At 37.1% G+C, this 14,074-nt stretch overlaps 1 protein-coding gene across 37 annotated transcripts in view; it reads right to left on the bottom strand.

Moving 5' to 3' along the window:
* Positions 1 to 1,135: 1,135 nt before the first annotated feature.
* The window catches only part of LOC124880267 (receptor-type tyrosine-protein phosphatase delta-like), a 622,546-nt gene continuing 609,607 nt past the window's right edge, over positions 1,136 to 14,074 (bottom strand). For all 37 annotated transcript variants that reach the window (XM_047385268.1, XM_047385264.1, XM_047385265.1 and 34 more), the window contains 7 exons: positions 12,047 to 12,332; positions 10,414 to 10,592; positions 10,201 to 10,327; positions 9,948 to 10,073; positions 7,986 to 8,140; positions 7,740 to 7,875; positions 1,136 to 6,483 (listed from right to left, as the gene is read on the bottom strand). In XM_047385268.1, coding sequence (XP_047241224.1) covers positions 6,415 to 6,483; positions 7,740 to 7,875; positions 7,986 to 8,140; positions 9,948 to 10,073; positions 10,201 to 10,327; positions 10,414 to 10,592; positions 12,047 to 12,332 — 1,078 coding nt within the window. In that variant the 3' untranslated portion in view covers positions 1,136 to 6,414. The remainder of the gene's footprint in view (positions 6,484 to 7,739; positions 7,876 to 7,985; positions 8,141 to 9,947; positions 10,074 to 10,200; positions 10,328 to 10,413; positions 10,593 to 12,046; positions 12,333 to 14,074) is intronic.

The following is a 14,074-nucleotide window of genomic DNA, read 5'->3' on the forward strand; positions in this document are numbered from 1 at the left end:
GATAATTGTAGTCTGGTCTGAGAGTCCTTCAGGTGCCTTTTGGCAAACTTCAGACAGGCTGCCATGTGCCTTTTATTAAGGAGTAGCTTTCGTCTGGCCACTCTACCATAGAGGCATTAATGGTGGATTGCTGCAGAGATGGTTGTCCTTCTGGAAGGTTCTCCTCTCTCCACAGAGGAATGCTAACACTTCGACAGAGTGACCATGGGGTTCTTGGTCACCTCCCTGACTGAGGCCCTTAGCTCTAGGAAGAGTCCGGGTGCTTGCAAACTTCTTCCATTTATGAATGATGGAGGCCACTGTGCTCATTGGGACCTTCAAAGCAGCAGACATTTTACTGTATCCTTCCCCAGATTTCTGCCTCAAGACAATCCTGTCTCTGAGGTCTACAGACAATTACTTTGACTTCACGCTTGGTGCTTGGTCTGACATGCACTGTCAACAGAGGGTCCTTATTTAGACAGGTGTGTGCCCCTTCTAATCATGTCCAATCAACTGGATGTACCACAGGTGGACTCCATTTAAGCTGTAGTAATATCTCAAGGATGAACAGATAAAACAGTATGCACCTCAGCTCAAATTTGACCTTAATGGCAAAAACTGTGAATACTCATGTAAATGCGATTTCTTAGTTTTCTCTTTGTAATAAATTTGCAAGAATCTCAAACAAACATATTTCACATTGTCATATCAATGTGTTGTGTGTAGAATTTTGAGGAAAGACATTTGATACCATTTGGAATAAGGCTGTAACATAACTAAATGTGGAAAAAGAGCAGCGCTGTGAATACTTTCCGGTTGTGTAGTTTAATGTAGCTTATTAAGGCTACTAGAACACAGTGTGTAACTGGGGGTGTGTTAGGAAAGCAAAGAGAGTTGAAACAAAAAACATCGCATCATTTGTTAGACGTTCCTGTGATTATTGTGGGTTACATCAGTAACAGAAAAAACAGCACTATGGAAATTTGTTCAAATATGGTGAGACTTAATTTTCCCCTATTTCACCAGAGAATTGTGGATAATGTGTTGGACCCAGACCAGCAGGGGGTAAAATGGCTACACCAGTCTGTTTTTCCTTTTTTTTGTTGTTGATTTTGAGGCAAAGTGAGATGGAGAGAAACAAACGAAACGGTGATGCATAAACACTGACATTTTTTAATAGAATTCATTTATAACAAATGGAACTCGTGTCAGCAAAGAACTGGTTTTCTTACAGACTTCTTTGTCCACCAATGTAACCTAAGTAAGAAAATAAAAAGCACTCCTTTCATTCAGAAAAAAGAAATGGTTTACGCTTACAACTAATCAGAGGTAATCGTATAATCTTTTTAACAAGCCATATTTTTTTTTCTTTTTACAATTTCATTATTTAGTTATCAGTCTATGCATCCAGACGAGAGATAGATAGAGAGAGCAGAGAACACAATGTTTATTTCTGGTAATGACACTCCAAGCTCAAATGGCAAAGCCACAAGAACAGATGATTGGGGGACAGATTTGTCTGAAGTCATCTGCTGGAGTAAGCCATGGTGGCTTCAGAGCAAATGCTCTTCTGTGCCACAAACTCTTTTTGCTTATTTTTTGTCTTTTCCACAAGTTGATACCTTTTTCTGTGTTATTTACATACACACAAAGTGAATGTCTGTGGAGTTTTCTTCTAAGAGATGGGTTCAAGTAATACATTATTGGGTTCAGAATCAATAGGGCAGTGCATAGTACAAAGATAAGAGAAAGTGCAAGTCTTTCCTACTTGGCTGAGTTTTAGCCACTTTGCAGTTCTTTACCGTGCATATGGAAAAGCTAATAAGAAGAATCAGATGAGGAAAAACATGAACATGTTCCGAGACTATTGTGACAAAACAATCAGGAAAAGGAGAAAAACAAAAACTCATAGCTGCTTTTGCTAATAAGGGAAAATAAAGCACCTGGAATGCACATCCACAAAGCCATCAGATAGGGGTTTTCCACCCAAGCTAGTGGTAGAACTGGTTCTAAACTGGTAAAGAACTTTTCATTTTTCCACAGTCAGATAGCCAGCTTTTCACACCACCCAAAAACAAATATTTTTCATTTAAATGTAGAAGATACAGAATAGAGCTGAGTGATCAATTTTCAGCGTTTATTGTGCAGCCTTAACATTGAATGAAAGTTTGACATCTGGTGTCCTCAGTAGAACCCATAAACTGATTTGGCTATTCTTTTTTGCAAACATTTGATCCTCTCAATTTCTGTAAATGGTCAGATTATTGGGAGATTACTGTATTAGTCTCACTATGCCTGCAAACAAGATGCCTTGATATCACCAGCTTAATTTGTCAATGGCGTTTTAAACAACACGTGGTGCTTGTGAACTCTTTTTCCAATGCTAAATGGCATTTATGAGCTTTGATCGGTATTTATAAACAGTGCTTCAAACTGCAATTAAATGGGTCAGAGTTAGTTTGATGAATATGATGTATATTTTTGTTGGCTGAGATACTAAGGCTCATGAAGAGAGGAGGGGATATCGTGTGACGGTAAAAAAAGGAAAATATTGTCATAGTTTGTAGCAATAGAACAGAATTTTTTTTTTAATCATACTGGCCACTTTTCTAACCATGTAAACTTTGTATATCATATATACTTACTGCATTTCTTTGTATATTATGGCAATAAATTGTAATTACCCAACCCATTTCCTGTGATTTTGGTTCCAGTCCTTATTTTGGCCCACCAACTCTTAGATTAGATAAGACAGTGATCCTCAATCCATCTTAAGTAATTATGAGCCCGCTGCATTCTGGGATCAGATCCTGATATATCATATTTTTTGGGATTACAAATCCACATTTCCACATAGTAACCTATCAGTGGATTATAAGGAATTCTTTTAAATTATGAAACATTCATGGCAGATGGCTCCTTTTCTTACCCCAAGAAGTTGTGGAATTCTGCTTTGTGCGGCCCTATATTCACTATGACTGGTGGTAATAAAACAAGCAGAAGGTAGGAGAAGGCGAGCTCACCAAATCTTTATCGATGTTGAAGCTAAGTGTTTTGTTAGTTTTTGTCTTAGGGAGATTCTATAAAAACCTTTCCAGTACAAAGAAAAATGACATGACAAAAGTGGTTCTTGACCAGAGTTGGGACCAATTTTACAATGCCGTCAGTTCTTTAAGTATGGTGGTAAAACCCCCTGGGGAGAAATAAGTAATGCTGCTCAAGCCAGTTTAAGAACCTGTTTAAGATTGTCGTGGTAACAGAGATGTTTTGTCTCTAAATTTGTTCTGAGGTGTCGTGTATAAAGACAAAAGGCATAAAGAAGCAGCCAGTCATTGACAACTTGTGTTTGTCATATCCGCTTGTGAATTAATCTTTTTAAATCTCATCCCGTTTACTTCTGAAACATGTTCCCTCCACTAACTGTGTAATTAATTTTTTGTAGTTTGTCTTTTTGGATGTTAGTTACTTTTAAAATGTTTGTAGTGGTTGTCTTGGTCAGATTCTCTCAGCCTCTGTAACGCCACAAGAAAGTTAAACTATGACCCTTAAAATGTTCTAATTTGCATATATATATATATATACTGTATGTGACAAATGAACACTGAAGGTACATAAACTTTACATTTTAATTTCCACTAAATGCACAGGTTACTTAAAGGATACATGAATGGTAAATAAAACATTATAAAACAGGCATAAATATAAGGCACTCTAGATGCAAAAAGAAATAAACCTATTAATCTTATTTGAATAAGGTGATGTCTTTCTACCTTCCTTTATTGTGTGGAGTGTGACTGCCTCTAATTTCAAACTGGCTTAGAGTTATTTTTTTTAAAACAAAATGTAACCGGCAACACTTTGACTGCCACCTGGTTGTTGGGAGTGGGAGTGTATAAGAAAGTCATGAGTTAATGACATCTCCACATATACAAAGGAAAAAAAAATCTAAATCTAAAACACATTTATTGCACAAGAAAAGATGCACTGAATCAGAATACAGTTTTGTTTTACTGATGTGCATTCCAGTGAAAAATCTCCATTTCCCCTCATGACACACAACTCCCTGCTTAAAGGCTTTCAAACACAATCCATACTTTATATACTTTTAAACTTTATACTTTATATATAATGTTATGTCTTTACTTTGATATACATATTTCACATATTTGACAGTATATAGTTATATATTATACCAAATTCATCAAGTTTTCTCTTCTCATTGTAACATGGAAGAACTAAGATAATCGGTAGCAGCAACTTCATACTTTGCTCACCCCTGTTGATTCCACAAGGCCCCGGTTAAAGGGCATATATCATCATACTTTAGAGCTAGAAAATCTGAAAATCTTCCAAGTTTAAAACAAATCAAAATTGGCCTTTCGGAATAATTTTAAAATACAATTGTCTAAAACAAAATGAGCCTTCTGAGTCACGCCCACTAAAACAGGAAGGCACTACAATATATGGATGATGATGTTGTGTCTGTAATGGTCTGTAATTGAAAAAAAATATGTTTTTCAACAGGAATTTCTCAATTTGATGTGTGGCAATTTATTGGCCACACAAAGAATGGAGTGGGCACTTTTGCTTCAAAGATCATCTATGCAGGAAACATGGGAGATAAATGCAGGTGAAAACAGTCTCTGGTGGAAATACTTTTTGGGCCAGAATTCTGTAAAAAAACAAAATGCTATATTGGATTTAAGTGACATCACAACCCAAACCTGAGGAATGAGGACACAACGCACTTCATGGTACAGCTACAATAGATAGCTTGAGCAGCGAGTCATCATCCAGACTTCTTAGGCCACCCCAGCTGTTGGTTATGAGCTTAAAGTTTATCAGGTAAGAAAAGGCATTATTTTACTGTGATATCAAATTTTTTGTCGTCTAAAGATGTTTGCAGATTGCATTGAATCAATAAATGCTCTCCCCAAATGATCTTCCTGCATGTATAGCTAAAATGAATGGCCTCAGTCGTGGCAAATGTTTCTGAGCCAAATGAAGGGATGTGACTGCAGCTGCTGTCGGACTGTACATTAGTATGTTAACTTATTTTCAATCCACCACGTCAAAGGTCAAGATGGACTTGAGCAGAGCTTCAGACTGTGTCATCAGAATAACGCCTGAGGACATCCCTGGGTAGGGTGCCGGTTTGTTAAGTTTGCAAGCAAGTCTCAGCATACTTTTTTTGTGCTTGAGGTTTATTTTGCGATCACTACTCTTGTCTTGGGCAGATGTTGATGGCACGTCTGGGTTCGGCATTCCAGACATGATGTCATCACTCTTAGGCAACTTTCAGCTGCCTTCTCGGCTGCATTGTGCTCGATTTTTCTCTCATCCTTTTTTTTTCCCCTTTTTTACATATTTCGGACATGCTAATATTACTATCTTAAGCTACAACCCTGAACACAGTTGAAAAGGAAAAGTTGTAGAAAATGATGATATATGCCCTTTAATCTAATGGAAGTAATCAGGTTACCACATGAGTGATTGTGAATAACAAACTCAAATTAAAATAGGAATAATTTCAGACTAAAATTCCCCTCCAAAAACATTCCTGAAGGAAGTTACATTATGCATGGTGTGGATTTTGAAGTGCATGAAAATGAGCAAGTGGATTCTCTGCAAAAACAGCACGTACAATAGAACAGTTCTACAGCTTTAAAAAAATGGCATAACGCTTTTTCTCTGTAAAAGAAAAAAAAAAGACATTTCAAAAAAAGCACATCAACTTTATAATAAAAAACTAAATCAATACTTTTGTATTTTAAACTTTACCCTCTCCCCAAAACTGAAATGAATCAACATTGTGACAGGATAAAAGGGGTATTTATTTATATATTCATTATTACTTTGTCTGTCCTGCTCCTGTGGACCAAGCGTTGTCTTCTTGGTGTGATGTGTGGACTTGATTGTGAAACAGATTTGATGTTTTCCTCTTTGTTTTTTTTTTTCCTTTTTGTACAATGTGCATTGAGTTGCTTCCCCCTGCATTTCTGTGTGCCTCCATTGTCTCTCGTTATGGGTCATAATCACTGATGCATTTCTGACAACGTCATTATTGTTCATTTACTTTTTTTCTTGCGTTGGTTTCATTTAGTTTTACGAGCCCCAAAATGAATCCTTGAAGCAAAAAAAGAAAAGGTAATTCCCTACGATGCTTCAACAGTCAGGATTCCCCCCTTCACGCTTGTGTTTCAAGGCAAGGTTAGTTTTATTTGGGCTTGTTGTGGAAATTACTTGGTCCTCCAGGAATCAGCTTTTCATTTTTTGACGAGTCATGTCGCACATCCAACACTTAATGAATTGTTAGCAAGGAGTTAAGGAGTACTTTCTCAAGCAGGAATTTATGGCTCAGAAGAGAGGCTCGCTTGGATTTCTTTTTTCTCCCAAAGGGCCCTCCACTTTTGTCTTCCAATACTGGGTGTTTTACGTTGCATAGTGATCAAAGCTTCCCAAATACTCCAGGCCGGCTCTGTAGCAGAATTGGTATTGATCCTGGAAAGAGAGAACACTTTAGTGTCTTACAAACCAAATCATTTTGTATCATTCATTTTGTGGTTAATATCACACTAACTGGCTTTTCTGTTAAACGTAAAATCATGTACTCATAGCTAGCCACTGTATCTGAAATGACGCAGTAAGACTGCAGCGGAGAGCACATATGGCTCCTGTAAACTTATTCAGCCACTAAATTAATCAGAGTCTTTAACAGAGGTTTGCTTAAGTTAATCTCTTGGCTCAGGAGGATTCCTGAAATCCTTCCAGACCTTTCAAGCACCTGAAGCAAAATAATGTGTTATAATCACAGCAGCTGATTTTGAGTCTCCCATGCTCTCAGAAATGTAGTATCCTACAGTGCCTTGTATTTTCATATCACTCAATAACAGTTTTATCCTTTTACATTTTATTCTATTTCTAATTTCTTCTTTTGTTCAGCACTTCAAACAGCAGTTTCAACAAAAATTATTTTATATGTGCTTGATAAATATACTTGAGTTAGAAGTTAGACTTTGATTAAAACCACAAATTTTAATACATTTTATCTGGATTTTATGTGACAGACGAACAACAAAGTAGCGCATAATTATGAAGTGGAGGGAAAATCAGATACGGTTTTCAATTTATTTATTTTTTCCCAACAATTGAAATATGACAAGGTTGCAGCGTGTTTGTATTCAGCCCCTTTACTCGGAGACCATCAAATAAAGTGAACAAACAGCATGAAGACCAAGGAACAGAGATAAAGTTGTGGAGAAGTTTAACGCAGGGTCTGGTTTGAAACCAACATCCCGAGCTTTGAACAGCTCACAATTGAAAACATACCAAGATATGGCCGTCCACCTAATCTAACAGGCCGGGCAAGGAGGTGGAGTTAAAATCCATTGAAATTCAGTTTAGATTCTGTGGCAAGACTTAAATCTTTGAAAGCCCTCTGCATCCTTTCTGACTGAGGTCGATCTATTTTTCATAGAAGAATTTTCTGAATTTGCAGAAATTTCTGTTTCTGTGTGGAAAGCTTTTAGAAACATACACTGACAGAATTGCAGCTGCAACAGCAGTAAAAGGCAGTTCTACAAATTACCGACTACGGGGGGCAAATTCACACCACATTTATAAGAATTTAATCTGCAAAAAAATGTGAAAATCATGTAAAAGTTTCCTTGCGTTTCTCAACTATGCACAACTCTGTGTTCTTCTATCACATAACATCCCAACAAAACACAATGAAGGTTGTTGTTAAGTTGACTCACCTCTGTCTGTACCATCGCTGGTCTTTGTGTCCGTAGCATTTTCACTGTCTGAAAGATGTCTACTACTCCCTCGTATCTCATTCGTTCCAAGACGATGCTGAGGGTAATGAAAACTCCGGTTCTGCCAACTCCAGCGCTGTGCAAATCAAACGAACAGAGAAAAGATGTTCATGGTGTAGTTTGATCACATGGTTTAAAAATAAAAAAAAGGCTGCCCAGTGTGTTGTTGTATGTTTGATCACTCACCTACAGTGGACTGAGATGGGACCATCTTGGCCGAACTGCTCTTTTGTTTTATGAACCTGGCCGATAAAATCAATAAAACCCTCTCCTGATTTTGGCACTCCTTGTTCAGGCCAGTCAGTGAACTGAAACTGCCTTACTGTTCGTGACTGTCCATCCTAAAAACAGGGGGAAGAAAAGGTCAAAGGTATGGCATGCAATGTTAAAATATAATCAAAACACACTCCCATCAGTAGTTAGTTTCTTTAGATTCCAGCAATATCATTAGTCCTCAAAAAATTACATACGAGTAATAACTGAAATTAAATTTACGTCTTTAAAAATGTACTACTTCTTTTAAATTTAGGTTTCATGATCTTCATAACTGAAATTGTAGTAGAAACCACATTTCTAAAGATTTTCAACCCTGTAGAGCCTGATACAAAAAAACTATTGTCAGAAAATTCAGATTTTTGTGTTATGTGAATGTTTTATCTGATGGTTTTAGCAAAAAAAAGATACATAAACTTGGTTTCATCATTTTTTTGTATGATACAAAAAATATGTATTGATGCATTTGGCAGCCATGTAATTTTCTTAACCAAAAATAGATTTTATTTGCATAATTACACACACAAACAGCATTGATAACCTTTACTATTTTAATAGGTATCTTACAGATATTTTCTAGGCATTTATCAATGTGCTATATATATATATATATATATATATATATATATTTAGCAACACATATGTCAATATTTAACAAAAAATAACATCTCATTTCCTTTTCATTTGATTTGGGATATCAGCTACAGATTTTCCCAATCAAGTTCTTAGCCTCTACAATGAACACTGCAGAAATCATAAATAGATTCTTACATATCTACCATATAGTTAATACATTATTATACGTTTGTAGATATCTCCAAATGCATTTTCATTGTTATCCTAGCACTCTAAATAGGTGACAGATAGCCTTAATGACATTTTATGAGACAAATGGGAACATCTTTTGCAGCAGACCCTTAGAAATAGTTAAGCACCTTCATTTGTGTGTTAGAAGAAATGATGCTAGAGATTTCTAAAATGTTAATTTTGACGGGAAATAATTTGTTTATTGATCATTATTGTAAAGATTCTGTTTGTTTGTGGTAACTTAGACCTATTTGGCATCAGGCAGAAACAGAAAAAACATGTTTGGGTTTCCACTAGTAAATGTTACTCCGGAAAATGTGTCACCCAGGTAACATCAAAAGAATGACTTTCATTATTACACCCTAATTTATTTAATATACTAAAGATGCTGATGGCTTTGATGTGTGGCTTTTGACAGGTTTTAGGGGAGAAATTTACTTTTAGGGTGTGCATTGCTTAAATGATGTTCTACCCCAGTGATAAGGAAACCAATCCCATTGAGGAGACAGTGTAACACGCTCCACAAAGGTGGGAGGCTGCACCATTTATCTGTCTGAGCCTTTGATGGAATTAAAAACTGTGGCAGCTCAGTGCTGCCGGCACTACTTGCATTTTAGTTATGTTTTTTTTTTTTACACTCTGACAAGTGTCATGATTTGCGGAAATTTGGATTTACACTTCTGTTGCACTTCAGGCCACAAGCTGGTGTAAACAAATATTTGAGAAAATGCCAATCTGTTGATGTAATGACTAATCCAAGTAGATCTAGGTAATTAAAATCAGTCCTCAGCCTTGTTTTTCTAAACCTTTTCTTGAGCCAATTAAAATCAGGAAACTGTATTATTTGACACTTTCATAATCGTTTGTGTGGCCTTTAACTCTCATCTGTGTTCAGAAATTAATTACACCAGAGGCCCAAATTTAAAGAGCGGGTTGAATAAAGGTGTATGATCTTCCAGCTGACCTCTAGGCGATTCCTTCATCCTGCATGAGTCAAAATGGGTTACAACCCCGACTTGATTCACATTTAATCTTTAATGTTTGGTTTACAAAACAATCTCAGCGTACCCTAGCATCAGTCACTTTGAACTCTCTCAGGATATACTGGGGCATGTTGTACTCGGCCATGGGGTCCACCACAAAGTACTGGTATCTGGCTGACCTCTCTGCTGGCCAGTACTGGTGACATTTTTCCTGGAAAAATAGACCACAGTGAGTCACAACATTCCTTTTCACATGAGTTTTATGGGATATATTATGTATTGTACTTTTTTATATAGCTATAAGAGCAAAGGGTTTAGAGTAGAGAAGTATCAATTACCCTGCCCATTTCTCTGAGCTTGGTCAGCATGACTACAATGGTGGAGTTGTGCTCCCAGAGCATCCTCCAGAAGTCTTCTGTGGTTTCCGCCAGTGGTCCCTGTGTTGCAATGTAAGCTCTCTGTTGCCTGGGGGAAACAATCAGATGCAACCATGTGACATAACTTCAAAAGAAACCACAGTTATTATTAAATTATTATGCCTTGAAGCTTACCTGTACCCATCAATAAAACTTGCATTGATGTAGTCTGAGCCCTCCACCCCTCGGATGGGCTGAAGACACACTCGTGTGGACTCGTATGGCATTATGTTAACAAGGCGGTTCTTAAACTTGTTGCAGGGGAGGTTGGCACTGATGAATCGTGAGGTGTGGGCTTTAGTGTTGGCTAAACGCTGAAGCGGGGAAGAGAAGGGAAGGAATAACTATGAAAGCGTGCAACGTTGACAACTCGAGAATTTCCTCTTTTCCCAGCTCACCATGTTGGATGGGTAAAAAGAGATGAGTTGCTTCATGAGCATGAAAATGATGGGTAAATGCAGTGACATAGCTGCTTCTTCTTTTCTTTAGGGATGGACTATGTTTGACATCAAAGGTACACAGTGGTTACAAATTTAAACTCCTTTAACATGTCTCATTTTGCCTTAATAGAAAGTACTCCTCTGTGCTTCTGTGTTTCATTGCGTTACAGTCATTGATGGAGCTACTGCTGCCATTACTTTGTGTACAATGTTTGCAGCACAGTGATTTTATGTTTAACTGTCTGTTTCCTGGACAGAACAACTGGGAACTATTGCTGCTGTTAAACTTATCTCTCTTTTTGGTTTTATAGAAAGTACTCCTTGTTCAGTGCTGTTCAGCATTTAGCACACTTTCTATCCTGGATGAAGCCAATGACAGACCTATTTCTTAGATTAACTGTACATTTTGCTTTTCTTTCCCATAGAAAGTACTCCTGGACTAGTCCTTTGTTTTTTTCTATGTCTTCATCCTGTTCTCTCAAACCGCAGATGGCTGCTCCTTGTAAGCCTGGTTCTGCTGGAGGGTATCTTCCTGATAAAAGGACGTGGTTCCTCCCCCTAGTTACCACATTTAGTTAGGATGAAGAATTTCTGCAAAGTCAGACTTAACACAATCAGCTTGGCTTTCTTGACTTTTATCAATTAGCATTATATGATTAATTGAATTTTCTGGAAAGGGATTGTATGTACTATATGACTAGATTGTATAGGAATGAAATGGATTGATTTGACCAAACTGGGTTCAGTATAACTAGATATGAACTGGATCTTTCTTGAACAGAGTGCTTGACATGACATTTGTTGTGACTTCCTGTTTATAAATAAACCAAACTTTATTAAAATGGAAAGGACATGTAGACATAAGTGTGCCAAGTCGAACAGTACTGGTAATCTTTTATTGGAGAATGTCACTATCTTGAAGAAAGACAATAAATGAAGGAAAAGAAAAGCAATACTATAGAAAAGCTTGAAATCTGCTACATGAAACTGGTTAAAATTATTATTGTGAATGTAAAGTTTGCTGCTGATGTTCTTCTTGCAAATGTTCTATGGTAGAAAAAAAAAAAACCTTTGGGAGATTTTTATGTAAACCAAACTCACGGTTCCTGAACAAAGAGGATGTATGAAAGAAGAAAGCAAAAGGTGGGGATCTATCACACATCGTATTATAAATGCAAGTAGGGTAAATCATTTAAAGAAGAAACCACAGGGCCAAAAGAGGACTAGAAACACAGGAGTGCAGATGTAAACTGCAATACATGACGTTTAGAACATGCAGAGATAGAAAGTCACAGGCAACAGTTTTCAGGTGTGATCTGAGTTTGTACCTTGAACTCAAGTTCCATGCCGGTGACATTCTCTCCACCCTCTATCTGGGTCAGTTTTTGGATGTAGGCGTACAGGTTTCTGGCGGGCACTTCGGTGGTGCCGCAGTTGACGGCCTCCTGGAGTGCGTCGTGTATGAAGACGTACTGGTCTTCTGTCTGCACCATGTAGTTGCGCTGGGCGCGCATGAGCGTCACATGTCCGTAAATGTCTGCGGTCTTCTCGTGTTTGATACGTTCTAGCATAGCATCAATCACAATGAAGCAGCCTGTGCGGCCCACCCCGGCACTGTAATCAGAAATGGTTAAAGGTATGCTGTTAAATGCTTTCATGGAAGATGTACAGTGATTTTATTTTGTTGTCTGGGAGCCGGTTTTCATGTAATTTTTAAAGGCCACTTAGTCAATATTTTTTTGGCTGTTGTATATAGGCTGTCTTATCTTTGGATTACAACTGCACAATATACTGTATCACGGTCATCACTGCAGTTTCAATGTGTGCAAAATTGCAATTGGACTTGCTTGGATGCAATGTCTGTCAGGCTACAGTATTTCAGGTGCCGTGCGTTCAAACTCTGCATGTCTATATTAGATTTGGCCAGTTGGATAGACATTCACTGTTTGTTATGCCCACACCTAATATAGTTCTTAGTGACTGTGTTACTAAAACTCATGGGATAGGGTGTGGTCGAAGACAGAGTATGGGGAATGTGGGTTTTATTCCAATGTATATCTTCATCCCAATACTCAACATCATAATTGTGGTTTGTTTTTTTTTTTCCCTAATATCGTGTTGCCTTTTTTTTAATTACAAACTTATTTTGTCCACTTAATTTTCAGCACATAATACGTAACACCACCTTCATCATCTGGGTCAAAACTAAACTGAAAATGATTGAATAGCAGCCAAAGTCCAAAGTAAGCCTGAAGAACCGTCTCCCCCAGACAACATTTCATAGAATTTACAGAGAAAAAATCATGATGTCTTCTATCTAACAAGAGAAAAACTGTCAAAATGTAGTTGAAAAGTGAATGCTGAAAAGATATCTAAAAAAATTTCTACATTAAGATGTTTGTTATAACATCTAAATGTACTTGGAGCAAGGTTGGTTTTGATGACAAGTCTAACTTTAAATGTCTTTGTTGAGGCTAAATTTGAATGGGCCTAACAAATGTACAGGTTAACCTTAAATAGCACATACAAATATGTTCATGGACATCCAGTATTTAAAGGGACTGCTCAAGAACATTTTAAAACCAAGGTCCTGAAACTGTGGTACAAGTACAACTGGTGGTACCTGGTTAGCCTTTAAGGTACTCCAAAAAAACATTTGGTAATAACCATACAAGGTAAATACAAAGCTAAATAATGAAAAAAATGAGTTGGTCAAGCACAATGTTGATTGGCTATTAACAGAAAATGCAAAAATGGAAATAGATCTGAACCCAGTTAAACTACTGAGGCTACTTATTACTCTGAAGTTGGAATGTGAATCTAAGAGTTGCACCAGTAGCATTTTTTCTCAATGGCATTACTAACTATTAATAAATGTCCATAACAATGTGTTTCTCTCATTTTCATGAACTCAAACACCAAAGGGCAAAGCTTACAGTAAAATACAGTTTGTGTCATTGGTTTAATAAAATACACAGCCGCCAGAAATACTAATACATAACTTATATCTGAAACTTTCACTATGTTGAATGTGCTATGCAGATAGTTTGGATGGCGAGCAAACACCAAGCTCAGTGACAGGCTAACTGTTGTTAGCAATATAAGCTAACAGTAGTTCGCTAACAGAGGTTTTACAGTGATATGGGTATGAAAGATCTAATGTTACAAAAATTTGAATAAATACAACAACTTTTGTAATGTTTTAAACACGCAGCAGTTATATTGAATTTTAAGACTATGATAGGTGAGAAACCTCTAGTTTTCCTACTTGAAATTTCAAGCTCAGGCAACTTCCTGTATAATTTTTCCATGTTGAATGTGAAGATAAAAACTACTAATTTACCTCTGAGGTCAGA

Source organism: Girardinichthys multiradiatus, chromosome 14 (assembly GCF_021462225.1).
Source record: "Girardinichthys multiradiatus isolate DD_20200921_A chromosome 14, DD_fGirMul_XY1, whole genome shotgun sequence".
Lineage (NCBI taxonomy): Eukaryota > Metazoa > Chordata > Actinopteri > Cyprinodontiformes > Goodeidae > Girardinichthys > Girardinichthys multiradiatus.